Source organism: Neurospora crassa, linkage group V (genome assembly GCF_000182925.2).
Source record: "Neurospora crassa OR74A linkage group V, whole genome shotgun sequence".
Lineage (NCBI taxonomy): Eukaryota > Fungi > Ascomycota > Sordariomycetes > Sordariales > Sordariaceae > Neurospora > Neurospora crassa.
In genome coordinates, this window is record NC_026505.1 from 4,006,370 (window position 1) to 4,027,169 (window position 20,800).

Sequence of the window (20,800 nt, forward strand, 5' to 3'; positions counted from 1 at the left end):
CTCCGCAATAGTGTGATAAGCTTTGATCAGATAGAGTTCATCCTGATGCTTCACCGGCATCTGAGCCTCGTTCCGGGACTAACAGGCTCTGAATGGCTCTTCGGTCACTCGACTTTGGAAACCATCTCAATAATAGCCGGCGCCAATGTAGTGGCTGGATGGAAATAGAGAGTTAAAACCAGCTGTCAAGCCAAAACTTGACAAGCGATCGAAGGGGCCGTAGCGAGGCGAATGAATGTCACAGCACGACGGGGAAATCCTCTAAACTTCCAGTCAGCCGGCTGTCCTCAAACTTGACGGACCCTGGAGCGATCGAGTGAGGAGACCAACGGCAACCGTAACAAAGAACAATGACCTACTCAACGGGCCATCATGAACCGCTGATAAGTGATGTCGCCATTTCACTCCGGTAATCCACCTCTTCTTGGCTTGAACATCCAGACAGTTAAGCCTCGCCTGGTGGTCAACGAACGTGTCTCATTGCTAGACAGTGGTTGAACGAGAAAAACAATCTGAGGGAGGCGACCGAAGGTATTCAGGCAAGTCCGACCGTTGTGAATGCTCCGCCATCTGCCGGTGATATGTCTTGCCGCGTGCGTTTGACAACGTAGGTAATGATGAGTTTCGTGACGCCAAATTCCCCATCATTTTGCTGTCACTTCATGGTGAATGGTCTCATGCGGAGTGACATCGGGCATCACTTGTGTTGATGGTTCAGCGTAGGTTGTCGCTGGGCCTTCCACTTATCGCACAATCTGCTGCACTACGACTGCCCCCACTTTCAATCGGTAATCTCGCTTGCAACCAACTAGTTGGCCAATGCCTGCCATAAAGACTCTGTGATTCCACCCCCTCGGTGTCGGCGTGAGGAGAGACATGATGTACTGCAGTGGTCCGTACGTAATGAGACAAACATTCCTAATCGGACCAATGAGGATGCACGCGCCGAGGCGTACCTTGCATAAAGGTTGCTTTACAAAGAACGGTCTGGCCGACCTCCCTTTGTTCGTCACAATTGAACATGGCAGAAGTGAGGGTGATATCCGTCCAAAAACGTGCGAGTGCGTTGTGATATGAATTGAATTTCAATGAGCGCGTAAATGGTGACGAAATGAATGTAACCTTGTGATGTTGACAGTGTTTGTAAAAGTCATTGATTGCATGATCAGTTTCTGGTAAACTGTCGGCTCCTTAGCTGCTAAAAGACCATTCTCGGCCGGAGCAATTCCCGAATGATCGTTGAGGGGAAAAAGAAGGCAAAGGGTGCAGAAAGGCGGTCGGACAGTCGCCCAGAGAGGTCATTGCGATAACAGCTGCCCGGTTCCACTAACGTGATCCTCTACACTATTCCCATTAGCTCTACTAGCTGCATGCTGACCACCGGCACGCTTCTGCTCCGTCGTCGTCGTCTTTCCCAGCGAGGTTAGCTCGCCCGCTGGTCTCATAGCTTTCAAGAGTTTTACATTGGTCCAGGCAGTAATCATGTCATGCCAAACAAGTTCGCTCGGAATGGAAGAGTGTTAGTATTGTTTGCAATCAGAGAGAGCCCACTGAACTCCCTATTGGAACACAATTCCACCAAGGGTAAGAAGGGTGTATGTGAGCCGTCGTCAAGACTTTGTAAAGGGATACATGAGAAACAACACCGCGAACCAGGCCATCTATCAGGTAATGCAAAAATGGTGGTGGTAGAAAGGTTGAAAGTGTGTGCAAATCCCGATGCTTTCCCAAAAAAACAAAAAGTCTTAAGAAGTTCATACAAACACAGAATCCAAACAAAATTGGGACTCTGCGTTCCCCGTTATCATTAGCCCTGGGTATCCTTTAAATAAATTTCTCCTCCCTTCTCTAAATCCACATCCATAATACATCCAACTCCACAGCCATTTGAGTTCTCCAAGCGCAACCCCCTTGGCGCCGCAACGTCATGCCGAAACATGGTAGTTGACGGGGCAGTATTAACTATTACCGATCAAGAGAATCGAGGGATCATGAGACATGGAAGTCGAAACGCTTGGCTGTCACGCATGGACAGGAAATTAGAGGAGGATGGCAGCGAGACCGAGAACACCAACGAGACCGGCGCCAGAGAGGGCAGCAGCCTTGCCAGCACCGGCGGTGGGGACCTCGGAGGGGCTGACGGTGGGAGTGACGACAGCGGGGGCGCTGCCAGTGCCAACGGAGCCGGCCGAGGTGGGGGCAGGGATGGTAGAGTTGACGTAGCCGGTGCTGTGAATAAGTGTTAGTTATTTCATGTTCTAAACGGCTCCCAAGAGGAGACGGGACGCACCAGCTGTGGCAGATCACTGACGAGGTGGTGATGATGGGCTTGGTGACAGTGCAAGGGCAGTCAGAGATGGTCAAGGTGGTGGCCTAGAGAAGGAAGGACGCGTTAGCAATGATTATCTCGTTCTAAGCGGACCAGACTGCGGAGGAACAGATGGAAGGTGGGACGAATCCGGGGCCGGGACCAGGTTCCATGGGGCTTTATGTTGCGGTATCACCGGGGACACCGGGACACCGGGACACGGCGTTCCCTCACACAACCCAGCCCCAGGCTCTAGTTCCCGTTCCCGTCTTTCATCCCAGCGTTCCCTTCCCCGTGTCTCGGGTGAGACCGTGTCGTACCTCGGTGACGGTGTAAGTGTTGCCGCCATGGGTGATCTCAGTGGGGCCAGGGCAGTAGGTGGTGACGGCAGTGACAATCTCGGTGGTGTAGGTCACGTTGCTCCAGGCGTGGGCGCCAGCGGCAGCGGCAAGGACGGCGGCAGCAGAGAACTTCATTTTGGCTGATTTGTTGGTGAGGATTATGTGCTCAGAGAAGGAGTTGTGTATTCGTCGTTGGGGGTAAGAAAAGTTGAGGACGGCGAACGTCGGCAGCTGAGATATTAAAACGAATGGAACTGACTGAAAAGCCAAGATGTGTGGAGTGAGCGTGGATGTGGGTGAGGGAGGAAAAGGGGAAATGGAGTCGCTTCGCGAGCGATCGTCTGTTATATACCGTAGAAATTGGGGAGCTTTCTCCATTAGTGGATCGGCCCAGCGTCCCAAGGCCACAAAAGGCCCCTTGTCGACCCAAGACCGCCTTGGGTGGTATCCATGCCGTATCCATCACCCTGCATCTCGTCGCTATTGCCGCATGGCGCTAGCCACCGACAATCAAGCCCGACCCATCTTCTCGCCATTGCACGCGATCACTCGAATCACGGCGCTTCGTCAGCACACCTGGGGTGCTGGGGGGTGTGGCCTTGGACTGCCTTGGACTGCCTTGGACCGCCTTGGAACCCCATCGATACGGGCTTGGGACTGCCAGGGACTGCTTGCTTCAACGCTTGTTGGAGGCCATTGTGACAATGTTCCAAAAAAGAAGTGATGGATTCTAGGCATGCGTGGTGTTGTTGGCTCAGAAGAAGAAGCCCAGAAATCCCGGCGAAATTGCAGCTTTTCACCCGGTGCACAGACTGCACCTTCCAATTGTCGACACAGTGGGAAAGACGGGAGACTGGACCGACGGGACCTGAAGGGATGCCGATGGGTGGACTCCAGGGCAACCCGAGAGATTACTGGTAGACCTCCCACTCGGGACGGACTGTTTCTGTGGCTGACATGTTTGACGGTGTCGATACTGTAGGAGGAATTGGAAATACTTCTGTTTCCTGCGGTCAGCGTCTCTGGTACCGTTTCTTCTGTGCCTGCTGAATGTGCCCGTTGGCGTGCTGACAGGCTGGATCTGCCGAGAGGAAGGGTGCTCCCAGAATGTTTTGCCATGTTCCTCTTGGGGTCTCGGTGGGGTACAGGGCAATTCTCACAGGCATGCAGGAACCAGAAGTGATTGGATCGATGAAATGCCTCATGGTCAAACCGTCATCTTCCAATTCAACCAGTCGTGAGCAGCAATCCATTCGTTCATGCCGCCACCTGCAGTTCCTTGTCGTACAACCGTTCTTCACCCTCCTCTTTCGGTTCTTTTCATGGTTATGGATACTGGATGCTGGGATGTGTCGTCTCGTTCTGATGTTGTAGTGTTTTGGTGTTTGGGTGCGGTACCTGCAGCAGCCAAGATGCCCGGTCAAAGACAGAAATGAAGCGTCCAGAGGGTGCGTGGGTGCGTCTTCGGATGTGGTGGGAGCAAGCCTCTCATCTTAGGCTGAAGGCCCGGTGGATCATGCACTTCCGGCCACCCTCCCCTGCCTTTGCAGCGCTTTGCAGCAAGGCAGGTCACGAACCACCCGACAGTGCCAAATCTACCTCTACCTCGCTACCTTCACTACCTACCCTCCTACCTAGGTAGGTCTCGCAGCAGCCAGAACACCACTGCACGTCTGATTGCCCAAGAACGTCGTCGTTTGCGCATCTTTTTAGTTGTTTGGTACCAATCAGTTGGTGAATGGTAATTGTCCGAAATTCCACTTGTGGATAAGAGGTTTGTGCTTCTGGGCTATGCTTTACCACCTGGATCATGAAGCATGGATAATTTCCTATTCGTGTTAATTTGGATGGAAACTCAGGACCAAGAAGAAAATTGCAACGCCGAAATGTGCAGTCGCTGTCCACGAATCTTGGAAATCTATTGAGTACATCGATACGTCTGGTGCCCCTACAGTGCGCGCTCGATGGGGATTATTTCTGGAAGCGTTCCTGGAAAGGGGTTCCTCCGAGCGCGCGAGTGTGATTGGACACATCTGAATTTGCTACCTGCAGGGACCAGCACTGAGACTTTCAACCATCCATGTTCTAGCCCTGTCGCATCTTCTTTCGAATCAAGGTTCCAGGTCTTGTTTTCCCCAGGTCCCTGATCTCGAAGAGGTGGAGGAGGATGATGATGATGAGGATAATGATGAGAAAGCGAGTATATGAGATGGATAAATTGACGGATGGATCGGATAGAATGGATCATGAACCTCGACCTTCTCCATGAACAGGTTTTGGTGCCCACAACAAAAGCTTGTTCTGATCCGGTTTAACGGGCGTCGTGGACACTGGCGGTGACAGCATCAGATCCCTGGTGGGTTCTACACAACGCAAAGAGGGATTTTTTGGAGACGGCACTAGAGTGGACTGGAAGATGAAGATCCATCCCCAGAGTACAATCCACACTGGTGGACCTGTTAATGCCTAATCTTATCACATGTGATGTTCCACCACCCGACATCCATCTTTTGCGGGTGTGAGTGAAGCTCAGTTCCAGTTCCAATTCCAGGCCCAAGTCCGATCCGGGTACGAGGCCATCGTCATGGGCAGGGCAATTTCCACAATCTCCAAACGACCCATCCCGAAACTACATATTTCAGTTGTGATTGTGTTGGCCTGTCTAGGAGGGCAGGAGGGCCCTTGCCGCATGGATTGGACAATTAAAAACAAATACAGCTCATTCACGTTGAGAAGTCCCAGCCATGGCTGTCTTTTCTGACAGAACCTGCCATCGCATTACCAGACCTCAATTGCTTCTTTTTTGAAACAAACAAATTGAAAACCCATGGCAGGATCCTAGAGGGTTTGACTCGGTAGGCATTGCCGGATCTTCAACATCTCAGATGATTCGCTCAGACCTCTTTTCTTTTCAGACGTCTTACTGTGTGGGAGCTCGCGTTGCGTGCATTTCGCTCTGGAAGCCAAACATTGCTGGTTATATTCAGTTTAGGGCTGATCTAGGCAGGCAAGATGTCTCTTCGAGCCATCTCTTCTGCTCTGCCGTCAGGCTAGGGCTAGGGCGTCGTGACCTGGGGGATCTGAGGAGATTCTGTAGGACAACATGCGTTGAAAATTGTTCAGAAGGCCTCGAAAGGGCGTTATCCTGAACCTGCTGCAGTGTACTGCGATACACAAATGCTTGGCTCCTTGCCTCGTTGGCGGTGTTCAGCACTTGTCACAAGCCGAGGGATGGTACCCCATGGTGGGGAAAGTGTTTACAAATCAAGCAAGCTCGGATCATCGTCAACGTCATCGAGCTAAACGCCCATTGACATTCACATCTTCAACACCACGTTTTACTCAGTTCTCATGTAAATATTGCGAAAACCAATTCTTTTGAACTGCAACGGAGACGCCTTGTTAAGCAAGGATTACACAGGTTAACGAGACACGGAAAGTCACAGCAAGAACAACGGACAAAAAGCAAGCCCACAATGGCACCAAAGACAATGAAAGCAGTGGGTAAGGTCCTCCAATCGACCAGCGCATTGAAACCCCCCCTACTGTAGCCTCTCAGACAGAAATCTAACGCCCCAAACAAAACAGACATAAAGAACGGCAAAGGCTCCGCCGACAACCTCTTCATAAACCCCGACACGCCTCTCCCCCAAGCTCAGCCTGGCCAAGCCCTCGTTAAAGTCAAAGCCTTCGGCCTCAACCGCATGGACCTGATCCAGCGAGAGGGCCACTACCCTTTGCCTCCTCAAGCACCCAGCACTTTAGGCGTCGAGTTCTCCGGCACCATTGAGTCTTTTGGAGATGGCGACCACGGCGACTTCAACGTCGGCGACGAAGTCTTTGGCCTAGCCTACGGCGGCGCCTATGCCGAGTACATTGCCGTGTCGTCCAAGATGCTGTTGCACAAGCCGGCGCACCTGAGCTTCGAGCAGGCGGCGGGTGTGCCGGAGACGTGGATCACAGCGACTCAGGCGCTGCATTTTGTACTGGGCGGGATCGGCGAGCAGGGGAAGACGATCCTGTGGCATGCGGGAGCTTCGGGGGTGTCTATTGCGGGCATTCAGCTCTCGAAACTTGCCGGTGCGAAACAGATCTTTGCAACGGCGGGCTCGGCTGACAAGTGCAAGTTCATCGAGAACGAGTTGGGCGCGACGGCAGCGTTCAACTACAAGGAACAGGACTGGGTGGAAGAGATCATGAAGAAGACCGATGGCAGGGGTGTTGATCTGGTCGTTGACTTTATCGGCGCCAGTTACTTCCAGAAGAACCTGGATGTGGTGGCTCGTGATGGGCGCATCTGCATGCTGGGACTGATGGGCGGTGCTGTAGCCGACAAGGTGGACATCTCCAAGCTACTTTACAAGAGGGCCCGCGTGGAAGGGAGTACCCTCAGGAGCCGTGACGAGAACTATCAGGGCCAGCTGAGGGACAAGTTGAGCGAATACCTGCCTAAGTTCGAGAGCGGTGAGCTCAAAATCTTCATTGACACTGTCTTGCCCTTTGAGGAGATCGTCAAGGCTCACAAGCAGCTTGAGGCGAATACGACCATGGGCAAGATTATCTGCACTGTCTCATAGATGACAGTACCAGTACAGGACCGTAAGCTGTCCCTAGCTAGTCAGGGGTCATTTGCCAACCAGCGTTGCAAGTAAAGCGTTGCGATACCCTTTTGCAATTATCTTCACCTGCGGAATCCCATCGGATGCCGCGTTATGAAACCCGAACCTGAGCGCTAAATATAGTAGGAAACGCCTGTACTATCACCAAGACATCATTCAATGCTCCGCAAGCCATTTCAACATCTGCTCAAAAGCGGCAGCTTGTGCCTCCTTGATATGTGCATCCTCATACTCTCCTACAACCGCAAAGCCTGTTGTTGATTTGTTAGCTGGGACATTACCAAACTTTGGGTAAGCAATTAGCAGCTTACCATGCGGCACACCGGGGTACACCTGTACCTCGTGCTCAACATTGTTCTCGCGCATATAATCCTCGCCCGCCATGCGCACCTCATCCGGGAAGACGGGGTCATTCTCCACCGAGACCATACTGATAGGGGCCTTCAGACCCTTGAAATCGTCCTTTGACACCAGCGTCGCATGCGCGATCGCCCCCGCCTTAATCCGTGGGCCCGAAATCTTGTTCTGTTTGTTCGCTTCAAGATCATCACCGCTCTGATTGTTTCCTTCACTACCGGTCAAACCAGTGGGAGCAGGAGCAGAAGCAGCAGGCTTATGCGCCCATGGAAGCGTAATCCCGCCCAGCCTTTCGCTGATCGAGGCCTTCCGCGGAGCTTGAGTTTGCTCGCGCGCCAGCAGAAGGACATATCGACCGCCGATGCAGTATCCTGCCGCGTAAATCCCATCGCCGTAGGCTACCGCATCGGCGAACTCATCGCGTACGCCGTCCAAGACCTTCTCCAGGATGGGCATGATCTTGTCTTCGGTGTGGCGGGCCAGCCACATGTCGATGAGGAAACTCTTGGCTGTCTCGGCGGCTTTGGTCCTAAAGATATCGAGGAACGATGATGTAGGGGCAGCCGAGCCGGTGTCTGCGTCAGTGGCAGAGCGCTCTTCGGAACTTGGTGCGGCCGTCGGGTTGGGTGCTGGGTCACCTTCAAAAAGATCTGGCATGACCACGACAAAACCGCCATCTTGGGCAAACCTATCGGCTTGAATCTGATTGTTCACGCTATGAAGACCGGTGCCGCCAGTCAGGAGGAGGAGGAGCTTGCATGGGGTGTGAGGGTAGTCGGCCGGTTTCGAAACGTATACCTGCGAGCAGGAAAGTGCTCGTTAGATTCATCATGGTCATTTGATGCGAATGAAAGATCGGAGAAGGAAGAGAAACGAACGTCAATGTCGTTGAGCTTGATAATCTCACCCGTCGGGTTTTGCCCAGCAGGAGTAGGCCTGTCTGAGGTACAGTTGTCGCACAAAGCTGGAGCTGGAGCGGCAGCAGAGGCCGAAGGTGAGTCGACTGTATCAGGCACTGTAGTAGGCTCAGCGACAGAAATGTCTTCGAGTGCGTCGCTCTCGGGAGATTTGGTTGCTACTTCTGGATCCGCCATGATGGTCACTGGAGAGGATGGAAGTAAAAGTGATTGAATATATTCAGATTGGTGCTCCGGAAGAAGAAAGGTACAGAACAACAGCAGTGCGGAGTATCAACGCCGTGGATGTTGATGGTCAAGTTCGATCCGACAGATGGAATGATAGATCAAAGGCAGCACGACACGGTACAAGGGAACAACAATCAATCACGCACCAAGAGCGCCAACAATGGAGCGGAATTCGTCTCATCTCACGCCAGGAAAGCGAGCGGATGGATGCTCTCCGGGGTGCTGGGTGCTGGGAGTGGAAGCGGAAAGAGAAGTGAGCACAGCCCCTCAGTGACGTACCTCTCAGCAACATTCTAGGGTTAGGGTTAGAATGGATGAAAGTCACTCATTGGACAATTCTCCTCGAAAAGCGCACAGTGCATCGAACGCATAAGTTATGCACCCGCCCATGACAGCCCGCAAGGTCCGGCACCGTACTTGATGCAGGACTGGAATCATGAGTGCGCTAGCGCATTCGCGTCGCGATCCCACTTTACGCGTGAATAAGTACTAGTTAACCGCGTCTCGCTCACCAACCTGAAGACCCCTGTCCCAACCTTCTTGTCTTGGCTCTCTGCTACCTCGCACTTCGTCAAAATCCACTTGCTCCAGTATTTTGTTGCTGCAACATCCGTTATCCAAACAATGGTTTCTGGTGCCAGCCTTCAAGCTACAAAACTTATCTCCATCTTACCGTTATACCACAGCAACATTCATCTCTATCCTCTCCATAAAAGAGCTCATAGCGAAACATCAACATAACCGACGACAACATCCTCAATCATGCCCGGCGCGACTTCCCGCAACACACGCTCCGCCCGTGGGAAGCTTAACCCGAGTGAACAAGCTCATTCTCCCGATCTTAACGACTTCGCCCGTCTTGCCAAAATCCAACAGAGCCCCAGCAAAGACAGCACTCTGAAGAAGCGCGCCCAAGCCGAAACAACCCGCACTTCCTCGATAGAGATTGTCCTCAGTTCAAGAAAGAGAAAAGTCACCGATGGCTCTGATCTCGAGTCTTCGCCAACCATCTCCAAGAAACTCCGCCAGAAGAGCGATGACACAAAGGACAGCGAGAACATTGCTCCTTGCGAGACTCCCTGCAGGAGGAAGAAGACCGTAAGGTTTGAGGACACCGCGTCTGTCAAGATCGAGCACAACAACGGAAACAAGAAGCTGGACTTCAAAGCCATACCGAACTTCTCTGCGCCAGCCGTCTCCGTAAATCGAAAGCGGCGATTGCTTGAGGAAGACGACGAGCCCTTATACAAGAATAACTACGATGCCACAGAAGCCGAGACACTACTGGAACGCCTGGCTCTCCAAACACCAGCGAAGAGAAGGTCGAAACATCATGTTGGCGAAAGCAGTGAGCACGACCTCCCGCGAGAGCTCGTCCAGCTGCTTGACCTCCAAGCCGCATTTCTCAAAACTTACACCATGCAACTGGCTCATAACGGCTCCAACTTGCCGGTTGATCTGCGCACACTTTTGCCCAGTGTCACCCGAACCTGGGGCAAGCGCAAGGTGACGATCGAGGATATCCAGCGCTACATCGGCGTTCTGAACTGGGTATCCTCATCCTCGAAGCCCACCACCACCACAGCAACCACCTCACCTTCGAAAGCCCCTTTCTACCTCTCCGACTATGGTCGCGGCAAGATCTGCATTGAGCTACACGAAAGCCATTCAGGCCCTCTCCTGGAACACAAGCTGAACATGGACTTCGAGTCCAACCTCCGGGCTCTCTGGCACTCGCGCCGACCAGGGCAAGTCGCCTCTCTCTTCCTCAGCACGCTTCCGCAAGCACCAATCAAGGCCTGCGCCTCGGCCATCAAAGCCGCCTCCCTCTCAAACAAGAACCAGCGTACCCTCGAAGAACTCAAGAATGGCGTCGTCCGCAAGCAACAATTGCAACAAGAAAAGCAGCAGCAGCAGCCCACAACCCCTGCCCCTTCCCTCAAACCCGACAGCACCAAACTCTCCCTTCTCGACCGTATCCGTTTCAAAGAGAACCAGGCCGCCCTCGCCGCTTTGAGCGGTCCCTCGGTCGCCGAGATCCAGCGCCGTGCGGCGCTACAGCGCGCAGAGGACGTGGCGGCGGTGATCGGGATGCTCTGCACGGCCACGGGCGCACAGGCGCGCATGGCGTTCACCATGACGGCGCTGCTGGTCAAGCTCAAGGATTCGCTGCGGACGCCTATCTCGCAGGAGGACGCGGCAGGGTGCGTACGGCTGTTGGCGAGTGAGGTGGCGCCGCAATGGCTGAAGATCGTGACAGTGGGCGGAAGGGAGAATGTTGTGGTGCAAACGGCGTTGCAGCCGAGCAAGATGGAGGTTGGGCAAAAGGTTAAGGTTCTGTTGGGTTAGATGTGCGGTAAACCGTGAGGAATGTGGGCGACGCTCATGATAAAGAACGAGGAAATGATCTTACGACCAAAGGTCTGGTGTTGCAAGAAAGAAGAGTGGTTAACGACCTGAGGCGTGTGATAGTGTTAAGGAGTTTTGGAGTTTGCTTGGCTGCTGAATATATACCCGTATTGTAACCTTTTGGACTCTGAGATATGGAGCATTTGGTGTTATCGAGTGGCACAATTTTGAGAGATTGGCATACCTGGCGTTGAATCAGTTGAACACTGCAGTAGGCAAAGCATGTATGGCATAGACGACGAGACAGACACAGCGTGGTGTAGACTGATTGAAAACGAATTCAAAAGAAAAAAAAGGGGGGTCTATTTCATCCCAACGTCTATCGCAGAACAAAGGACCCGTGATATCTTTCAGCAAACGCCTTCCCTCCGAGAAAGCAATATAAGCAATCCCTTCCAAAAGTGCAAGACACCCTCGCTGAATGTAGATGTATGCAAATAAAAAACCAGGTCATCGGCGCATATTCTTATGATGTTGTGCCCTTTGACCCTCCCTCCTCATCATCATCCATCATGCAGGCAACAGGATCCGCCTTGTTGCGTTCATGCCACCCCTCTTTCCGCTCTTCGATTACAAATGTGTAGTAGCAACGCTCCCCGGGGCACCAGCCCCAGTCAAGCGCGGGGGTTTTGCCGCGAATCAGGATACGGTCCCGTGTTGGCTAAATATGGCCTCGGTACCGCCACCTGGGGGCGCAAACACCCCTATGCGAGAGATGGTTTCATCAAAAGAAACACGCTCACTTCTTCTCCTTCTTCTCGAACTTGGGCTTGCCGATGTCGGAACCGCGAAGCTTGACATTGAGGACACGCTCGAGGTTGCCGAGGAGCTTCTGGTCGGGAACACCCTCGCCGCGCTCATACTGGGCAATGATAGCCTGGGTAGAGTTGCAGCGAGTGGCAAGCTCCTTCTGGGTCATGGCCTTGTCGCCGATCATGATGGCGCTGCGAGCCTTCTGGATGGCGGCACCGACCTCTTTGCTGACGGTCTTGGGCTTGACGATGTCGTCGGAGCGGTCAACCATTGTTAGGCGCTGGCCCTCAACACCGGGCTTGGAAGCCTGTGGGAAAACAGACCAGTTAGTATTGGCGACGATGATATTTGCAACGCAGCTAGCGTGGCTGCAAACCAGGGAGGATGGGAACATGAGGCACATACAGTGTTACCGGCAGCATACTTCTTCTCGGTGGCGATGATATTCCCACTGCGCTGAGCAGCGTTAAGAGCAGACTTGCCGCGGACAACAGTCTCGCGGGGCCCAGCACCACCACGGCTGACGTTCTTGCCGATCTTGACAGCGTCGGTATCCCAGGCAGACATTGTGATTGAGTTTAGTTGGTTGTCGGTAGATGTGGTTGAAAGGGCTGAAGTTCTTGTCAAAGTGGAAATTGGCGTCGTAATTACAGAGTACGCAAGAAAAGGAAGAGGATTGCTGAGTGACGATGGTGGGGTGGCTGTTGCGTCTTGAGAAATATAAATGGAAGTTGCCAGGTGGAGAGGCAGGAGTGGATTCAGGGAATTCAGGGCCCTATGTGACGCTATGTCCTTTTACGTAGCGGCGAACGTGACCGTTGGTTTTGGTGATGGAAAATGGGGAGAAAAGGATGGATTACGAGTTCTGTTGCTCGCCAGTTGATTCAAATACTGTTTATAGAAAGCAATGAGAGCGAGTGCGAGGCAAAGTTGACAAAGAAGTTTATGAGTATTGCAACTTGTCTTTTGTCAGCTGTGATCACTGTATCAGCCACTCGACACCCGCCGGTGAGGCTGTCCCGCTCGCCGAAACATGCGATACGTGGATGGAATGCGATGGGCTGCCGTCGAACATTGGCACGGCCGGCGGCACTGGCTGCGATGGCGAGTGATGACTCGAACGGCCAGAGGTCCAGAGCGACTTCCCCCGCCACATTGGGGCTGGTTCATGGCTTCCAGGAAGTTCTCATTGGTCAGGTTTGCCTCTTCGTGCACAAAGTGGAGAGGCCTGGAGCCCGCGCACAGTGACCGACGCGACGACTGCTTCAGTTCCTTTCGGCGGGTTTTGCGGCAGGAACCATGACGCTCCAGAGTGGATCCTTCGTTGCCTTCACTCCCCTCAGGCCATCGTGATCTGGTCAGATCCTCATCCCGATGTGGAACTTAAGAACAATCGATGGCGATGGATGCTCCGTCCGGCGTGTTTCACACATCGTGAAAACAATCAGTCCGTGGCATCGGTGCCCTTATTGTCTCACTGCGATACTCCACGGTTGTCCGATTTTGTCATTCGGATAAGGACATGAAATTCACTATGTAGTCTACGTGGAAACGTGAATGCGTCCATGAAATCGAAGAACAGGTGGAGACTTCACCAGTTCAGTCTGCCCGGACCCGACTGGACATTGAACAGCTGAGCAGTCGAGGTGCCTGAATTGACTACGGGCGCTTGTTCCTTAGCTCCCTTTTCCCCACAAACCAAGACCCGTGATAGGTAAAGTCGAGCTCACGAGCATTCACGACAAAGAGGTTTGGATGGAAATTCCATCCAAACCCCTCTCTCTTGCCTGTTGCGCCTTCTCTTGCCGATTAACCGGCGTTCGTCGCTCCTTCCGCGGGGAAGAAACTGAAGTCAACCGCGTGGCAGGTCGACGTAGTCTAGATCAGTTGGCGTTAGTCACATATTATTCGTGAAGGTGGTGAGATGGGTCAATAATAGGTGTAGACGGCAAGATGAATGGATGGCGCTTATTGTGAGTGTCCATCAAGGTCCTCATGCGGAGCGACGCCGACCTAATATTTAAGTTCCTCCGTTCTCCCTCACCATCAGGCTTCCACTCTCGTTCAACCAAAGAGTGGAAGTAGGTAGGTATTTACACACTCCCGTCAGGGACCTAATTTCATTTCGACCTTCCCAGGTAGGCGGGCATCTGCATTTCTCTCATTCCTTCAACTCTTATTTCTCCTATGAATGGCCTATCTGGGATAGCCGCAGTCGGCTCTCTCGTCAACTACGTCGGCTTTCTTACTCTCTACGCCGGTTTCTTTGATGCGACGCTGCTGGTCTTTTTCATTCTCGTTCGCAATGGCTTCTTCGGCGAAACCACAGTCGAGATATATGCAAGAGCTGCGAAAATATTGGCCGTCGTCGCAATCGTTTTCCTTCTTTTTCAGCTCCTCCAGCTCTTCCGGCTTCGATGGACAAGTGTCGAAATTTCAAAATGGGATGGAGCTGGACAAATTCTTCTTCTGCCATGTCGCACGACGCATACGAGACTTAGCCCGAAAAGCCACACATTCTCCTACGCCTATCTTGTCGTTGGAGTTCCTGTCGGCTACCGAGGTAACGCAGCCAACATGGTTTCGGTCGGAGTCAAACAAATATCGGACTGGACCTCATGGTTCTCGTCATCGTCACGGCTGCAAAAGGGATGGTTCGACGTGGATGCCTCTGACTATCTGCAACGCCAGAGCGGGGAGCTGACCCTGCGTGAGAAGCTCGATAGTTACCTTCAAACTCAGGTATGCAAACTTGCACTCTCCCTGCGAGGTGTTCGCTGACCCATCTAGGGAGTTGATCCGGCAACATACCCTCATGCCTACTTGGTTACAGCAGCTCGATTCCTCTGTTATCATTTCAACCCTGTTTCCTTCTGGTACCTCTACGATTCGCACAAATCACTAGCCGCCATGATCCTGGAAGTGAACAATACCTTCGGTGAACGACACATGTACTTTTTGAAAAGAGATCATCAATCGAGTTGCTTGAACTATCACCTGCAAAGCAACCCGGCGGATCATGAGAATCAGACCCCGGGCGCGATAAATGAGCGGGCCAATGGAATTCCCTTCACACAAACATGGCCAAAGGTCTTCCATGTGTCGCCATTCAACTCACGCCAAGGATATTATTCCATGACAGCCACCGACCCCTTGAGCCCACGCAACAATGGAAAACCCATAGTCAATGTCACTATAAGACTTTCAACGTCGAAAGGCCACGACAAATTGGTGGCAAGCCTTCATCATGAAGGCCCGGCCATTGACCCGTGTGCCATGACCACTTACCAAAAAGCCAGATTCATAGGATCCTGGGGATGGGTAGGCTTTGCCACTGCCCCTCGTATCCTCTTTCAAGCTCGCGCGCTCTTCTTCTACCGCCAACTTCATATTTGGTTTCGTCCGGAGCCTTCCAAGGGGACCATCGCTCGGAACGCCAATCCCATTGAGTCGCAACTAGAGAAGATTTTCCGAAGATTTTTGCGGCATCTGGTTGAAAAGGCGGCCATTCCTCTTGAGGTCAGCTACATTGCCAGCGGAATAGCCCATGATACTGAAAGGATGCTCTCTCCTGAGGCCGCTGACGGCAAGCGCAGCATTGAGAGGCTTGATTTCAAGGTCCTCACGCCTGCATTCTACTCGAGATTTGTGTACTACGCACACGACATCGAGGCCTTCTTCAGTGAGATGAACGAAAACTGCACCATATGGTTGTCCAACCCAAAAGTCTTACCCGCGCTGGCTCTGCGGAAAACATTTCCGCCACCGCTGAGCATCACAAATCCCTGGGAATTCTTGGCCTTCAAGTGCATTCAACGCCTGCGAAGACGACCCGACTCCATCGAGAGGCCACTGACTTCGAACGCAGTCCCACGTACAAGACGAGCAGCAGTTGATATCCGAAATTTCCGTCCTTCGTTCATGGATGCCTACGTCTTGACACACGAGGATCCTGCCACTAAAGCCGCGTATAAGGAGTGCGTCTTAAAACTGTTCTTAGCGGACAGGATTGCATTCGGATATGTATCAGTTCTCGAAGTCCAGCGATTCGTGGCATTGGCGTGGTTCGCATGGATGCTCGCATGGCCCCCTTGGCGTGGCAGTTGCTAACAGAGATCTATTGTCGAGGGGGCGCCGTGCTGAATCTGCGGGCGATAAGGGGAATAGGGGACATCCATTTTATGGTCGGGAAGAATGACTTGGGGTTGTGATGGCGTAATTGAAGGATGCTGGAATTGTTGCTGGGACTGATGGTGCGCCTCTTCGGCACCGAATCTTTGGCTTGCTGTCGAGGGTAAGGAAGAGGTTATCACGTTTCCAAAAGCACCACTGTCAAAGCTAAGTGCAGCATACATTGCTAACATTTGCGGTCAGTATTCTGGATGTTTGGGAATCAATGACTAACCGACAGGCTACTCCTTCCAGCTTGGAGCTTGATGGATGCCAGCAATTGACTATGGGAGTTGACAGACCGTTCCACCATTCGGAGTTTGGGTTCGTACAAAGTCCATCAAGGCGGAGTTCTGATTCCATAGCCCGACACCGAGTATGTGAGATATGGAGGGTATCTGGATTCCGAGTAGCGACAGCTCCACTGTATTCCTTTGTTGCGTGGGATTATAGCCCTCGGAAGCAAGGTAAGCGTAGCAGAGAGGTGCCGGTTACACTGACCAGACTCGAAGCTGGATGTTATCAATTCCAAATCATGATGCGGGAAACACAGTGTTTCGGCATCTATGCTTGCGCATCCCCCCTGTATTAACAGCCAGCTAAGAGTAAGCAGTCTCCAGCTGTGGAGCTCCGTTTACCGGCATCCCCAACGCGGGGTTCAAACAGGACAATGACAAATTCAGTCGGTCAAGCTTAACAGCCTTGCGAGCTTCCAAATACTCCAGATAATGCATTACCTTGACAAATATTGGAATTTGGTTTTGGGATCATCGCCCTTTTGCGTTACCTCGGGCCATGGTTCATTCGTCGCGGAAGTTCTGGTTTCTTGAGGTTCACGGCGAACTCTCTCATATCCCGGAAAGGCCCTCATTCCTTCACCCCACTGCCGCAGGTGCTGTGCCTCTTGCCTTCACTTTGTCCTGTCGATGTGGGATATCTGAGGCAGCTAACGCCGCTTCCATCATCTAGTACACCGGATGAAATACACGTATTTCAAAGGACCTCGATTGCTGTCATTAGAGGTTGGGTAGCTACATGGATGCTATTTGAGAACTGGTTAGCAAATGAGGCTTTGAAGCATTCGGAGACTACACTTCAACCTTCGTTGGCGACCTGGCGGATCTGTCATGTTGCCTCCGCTAGCACCTACAGTACCCCGTATGCAACTAGTGATTCCTAGGCGACCAACCGAAACCTAAAATGTCAGCCAAAGTCCCATATCTGGGTACTCTTGTGTTAGCTTCGGGGATATTCTGGGGAATCTCAATGGCCGGGCGATCATGTACAGATTACTGACATACAGGCCAAGTCAACCCACCCGGGCAACGGCAACCCCTATTAACCCATGATAATCGTCAAATCGGTATCCGGAACCTCCCACATGAAAGCCCCGCTGCTACTCACCCAGCAGGTGATATTCATATCCAGCCTCGTAGGAGCTCACCGTCAACTTGCTGTGTTGGGTGGTGACGGAGTGGGGTTTGAGATCCCGGCTGTAGCAGTAAGATTACCATGCGTGCAGCGTGGAACCGATCCATCTGTTTTTGAGGCGTGTATGCCAACTCCAGACTTCGGACGGCGAAGGTGTAAGATGGATGGAGCTTCGGGCTTTGATTACGGAGACCATGATTTGAGTTTCCCTGATTGATACCTAGGGCGGGGAGCATTGGAGAGCGCTTTGTGCATACGTACCTACCACGTATGCCATGCTCCAGTTTCTATAAAGACTAAGTGGACTCCTATCTGGAACTCAGTTCTTCATCCATCAGCTTCCTATATAACCTCACCAGCTCTACCCATTCCCTTGTCCTCAACTCTTTCGTTCGGACATCTTCCTCAACTCAAAACCACTTAATTCTTCCAACTCAAACCCCCCACACCCGCCAACATGCCTCTCACCGGCCACTGCCTTTGCAAGGCTGTCACTTACACCGTCAAGGGCACCGAAGAGCCCCTCCTCACTGCCTATGATCACTGCGATGACTGCCAGCGTCAGTCCGGCTCGACCTACTGTAAGTCTGACTTCAAAAATTAAAATCCCTTCGGGAGGCCTCTCCGCCGAGAATAAGAGGTGGAAAGAAGCGCTCTGATAGCAGTCTTTCTTTTCACCACCGAACTCGGGGTAGTTCCTCAATGGAGCCAGCTCCTTCTACCCCGCCCCACCCCCGCAATATCTCAACAAGAATCTACATCATTGTTCTGCAGCTGCAGCACAGGGCTTCCATTGGTCCCAGCTGTGCCAACTTGGTAGCTCCAGCTAGAGCTCCATGGTGAATGGCCGCTAGAATTACCTACCCCTGGCACATAACCCAAACCCTGATATATTCCCCTCCCCCTTTTTTTCCTTTGCGCTCGCCATGACGGCCAGATTGAGAAACAAGCACGAAAATACTGACGTATTAAACAGCCCTCGTTGCCGTAGTCCTCAAGGACAAGCTCGAGGTCAACGGCCCCGTCAAGAAGTGGAAGGGCACCGCCGATTCCGGCAACGCCGTCTGGCGCTGGTTCTGCGAGGAGTGCGGCTCTCCCATCGCCCACGATCCCGATGCTGCTCCCGAGATCATTGCCCTCAAGGGTGGTTCGCTGTCGACTGAGATCAAGAAGACTCTCAAGCCTGTGCGTTTCCCTTTTTCCCTCTGTTTCTTTTTTGTTTTGCTTCTCCTTTGAGATTAATTGGCATACAAAAACACATAACTAACTAACAATGACAATATAGGACACCGAGATCTGGACCAAGAGCAAGCTCCCCTTCTGCCAGGAGCACTTGGCGAAGCCCTTCGAGGGCATGCCCCAGTAATTGGAGCGGCTCCGGGCTTTGGTTATGAGTGAATCAGATCCATGGGTGGGCGTTTGAATGATGTAAGAAATGAGATACCTTGGGCGAGCGATTGGTTTTGGGACAGCATACTAGATCTCGGAACCGAGGATGGTGACGGCGGCGGCGGCGTAGATTATGAATTGAAATTCAAGCACATATGAAAAGAAAACTTTGTACAAGTTTTTGGTGTACAATGAGAAGTGATGATGAACATAGTGATGGGCGAGTTAAGTATGTACTATAAGTGAATATGCGGTGAGCCAATTCCCACCACGAAGCATGGAGAAATATAAAAACAGACTCTGATATTGGTCGCTCTTGCATCTTCATGTCCCTTTTCTTACTGCCAATAGCTCGGTGACTCTTCAGAGAAGGTGAATGCATTATATAACTGTGAGTTTCGCAATGAAAAGTCTGACATGGCCTCAGTCGTTATTCAAAGAGATGACGCACATCATCCGTCCCCACCGGGGTTCCCCCGTCTCGTCTCATCATCATTACCATCAAATCCTTTTATTCCGCAAGAAGTATCACAGCAACCGCCATCGCAGCAGCAACACCAAAGACACCCGTGATATCGGCCTTTATTCCTGCAGCACCATTATGCTTCGAGGAGGTTTCAGTAGCCACGCTGCTAGCACCGCTAGCCGATGAGCTCGTGGTTACGGTAAAAGGTCCTCTAGTAGTACTAGTGGTCTCCCCATCGTTGTTAGCACCACCATCCCCACCCGTATTCGTGGTTTGCGGCGCTAACGGCGCATCAGTAGCAGTAGCACTCAACGCCGAGCCCGTGATTTTCCCGGGTCCCTGGCTGATCGTGGTAGTCATGTAGTAGCTGACGTCCGTCTTGCTCACGGCCTGGTCGCTACTGATGGTGGCGCCGTCAGTCGGCTCCGGGACCTGGTAGGCCACGCTGGTAAAGATATCGGCGAAGATGGCCGTCGGGGTGGCCCGCGCGTTGCACAGAATGGCTTCCACGGAGGAGAGCACCTCGGTGTAGCGCTTGACGTCACGCTCGGAGCGCAGGCCGTGGACGTAGAGACATTGTTGGCAGAAGGGCCATTCGGTGAAGAAGGAGCCGCCGCACATGCCTTTGAAAATCGAGGTCGAATTGTCAGTTGGTTGTCATGTGTACCTATCAACTATGGATGAACGAGGTCGCTTACACTGCTTATGAGCCTCCAGAGCAAGGGGTGAGGTTCCGTTGGGGGCGCACTGGTACTCGATGTTCTCGATACTGCTGCATGGAGGAATGGTATTGTCGGATCCCTCCTTTACCGGAGGCCGGCAGACGGTGTTTTCGTAACCATCGTCGGCGCGCGCAAACAGAGAACCCACGACGGAGTCTGCGCTGGTGTGTGCGCTCACCAGCGGCGCGGCGAGAAGAAGTGCAGGAAGCACAGAGGGAATGGAAGAGGACCGCATTGTTGCATAGAAGGCGTATACTAGCCACTTAACACGAGGTTTACGACGTTGGAAGAGAAAACCGAGAACGCGTGCAGGAAAAGATTGAGGTGTGTAGAGAGTGATCAAACGGCAGCGTCTCCCTTACACTTAATCACTCATTCCCATGAATCACCCCATCAGCCGCTTTGTCTCGTTTGGTCTTTCCAGGCACCGACGTTGTCCGGGGGGACTCCAGTCCCAATATACTGTGGTAAGATGTACCAGGGTGGTTCCCTTGGCCATTCTGGTCCGTACTAGTTGATGTTACGTTGGTGCACCAACCGCATTTATACGCTCTCCAAATCTTGTCTGTGATGCCGGAGAGATCAATTTTCGTGCCTTGAGAACTTGGCAGGGCTGTTAACACCTTCCCCAAGTTTTCAGTGCGCTGCAGAAGTAGACCTAGAGGTAGGTAGATATTCACAGGCATCTGA

At 52.4% G+C, this 20,800-nt stretch overlaps 8 protein-coding genes across 8 annotated transcripts; 4 read left to right on the plus strand and 4 right to left on the minus strand.

Annotated features, from left to right (window-relative positions):
• Nucleotides 1–1,064: 1,064 nt before the first annotated feature.
• ccg-6 (clock-controlled gene-6) lies at nucleotides 1,065–3,367 on the minus strand. Its single transcript, XM_955593.3, has 3 exons — nucleotides 2,629–3,367; nucleotides 2,291–2,373; nucleotides 1,065–2,229 (listed from the first exon to the last, which is right to left on the minus strand). The coding sequence occupies exons 1-3, from the start codon at nucleotides 3,025–3,027 to the stop codon at nucleotides 2,040–2,042; spliced, it is 672 nt and encodes a 223-aa protein (XP_960686.2). The 5' UTR covers nucleotides 3,028–3,367; the 3' UTR covers nucleotides 1,065–2,039.
• Nucleotides 3,368–5,932: 2,565 nt separating this feature from the next.
• NCU01419 (quinone oxidoreductase) lies at nucleotides 5,933–7,476 on the plus strand. The gene is made up of 2 exons (XM_955594.3): nucleotides 5,933–6,153; nucleotides 6,238–7,476. The coding sequence occupies exons 1-2, from the start codon at nucleotides 6,126–6,128 to the stop codon at nucleotides 7,224–7,226; spliced, it is 1,017 nt and encodes a 338-aa protein (XP_960687.1). The 5' UTR covers nucleotides 5,933–6,125; the 3' UTR covers nucleotides 7,227–7,476.
• NCU01420 (hypothetical protein) lies at nucleotides 7,077–9,000 on the minus strand. Its single transcript, XM_955595.3, has 3 exons — nucleotides 8,504–9,000; nucleotides 7,580–8,423; nucleotides 7,077–7,519 (listed from the first exon to the last, which is right to left on the minus strand). Exons 1-3 carry the CDS (start codon nucleotides 8,717–8,719, stop codon nucleotides 7,425–7,427), a joined length of 1,155 nt encoding a protein of 384 aa, XP_960688.3. The 5' UTR covers nucleotides 8,720–9,000; the 3' UTR covers nucleotides 7,077–7,424.
• A 385-nt stretch (nucleotides 9,001–9,385) lies between these two features.
• On the plus strand, nucleotides 9,386–11,357 carry NCU01421 (hypothetical protein). The gene has a single exon (XM_955596.2). It carries the CDS (start codon nucleotides 9,533–9,535, stop codon nucleotides 11,117–11,119), a length of 1,587 nt encoding a protein of 528 aa, XP_960689.1. The 5' UTR covers nucleotides 9,386–9,532; the 3' UTR covers nucleotides 11,120–11,357.
• On the minus strand, nucleotides 11,312–12,955 carry NCU01422 (multiprotein-bridging factor 1). Its single transcript, XM_955597.3, has 2 exons — nucleotides 12,338–12,955; nucleotides 11,312–12,239 (listed from the first exon to the last, which is right to left on the minus strand). Exons 1-2 carry the CDS (start codon nucleotides 12,497–12,499, stop codon nucleotides 11,919–11,921), a joined length of 483 nt encoding a protein of 160 aa, XP_960690.1. The 5' UTR covers nucleotides 12,500–12,955; the 3' UTR covers nucleotides 11,312–11,918.
• Nucleotides 12,956–13,989: 1,034 nt separating this feature from the next.
• NCU01423 (hypothetical protein) lies at nucleotides 13,990–15,828 on the plus strand (the record flags this gene model as incomplete). The annotated part of the gene is made up of 3 exons (XM_955598.3): nucleotides 13,990–14,674; nucleotides 14,723–15,738; nucleotides 15,801–15,828. The coding sequence occupies exons 1-3, from the start codon at nucleotides 14,120–14,122 to the stop codon at nucleotides 15,826–15,828; spliced, it is 1,599 nt and encodes a 532-aa protein (XP_960691.3). The 5' UTR covers nucleotides 13,990–14,119.
• A 1,831-nt stretch (nucleotides 15,829–17,659) lies between these two features.
• NCU01424 (DUF636 domain-containing protein) lies at nucleotides 17,660–19,130 on the plus strand. The gene is made up of 3 exons (XM_955599.3): nucleotides 17,660–18,114; nucleotides 18,510–18,718; nucleotides 18,819–19,130. The coding sequence occupies exons 1-3, from the start codon at nucleotides 17,991–17,993 to the stop codon at nucleotides 18,897–18,899; spliced, it is 414 nt and encodes a 137-aa protein (XP_960692.1). The 5' UTR covers nucleotides 17,660–17,990; the 3' UTR covers nucleotides 18,900–19,130.
• NCU01425 (hypothetical protein) lies at nucleotides 19,042–20,593 on the minus strand. The gene is made up of 2 exons (XM_955600.3): nucleotides 20,087–20,593; nucleotides 19,042–20,011 (listed from the first exon to the last, which is right to left on the minus strand). The coding sequence occupies exons 1-2, from the start codon at nucleotides 20,343–20,345 to the stop codon at nucleotides 19,434–19,436; spliced, it is 837 nt and encodes a 278-aa protein (XP_960693.1). The 5' UTR covers nucleotides 20,346–20,593; the 3' UTR covers nucleotides 19,042–19,433.
• Between the last annotated feature and the right edge of the window lie 207 nt (nucleotides 20,594–20,800).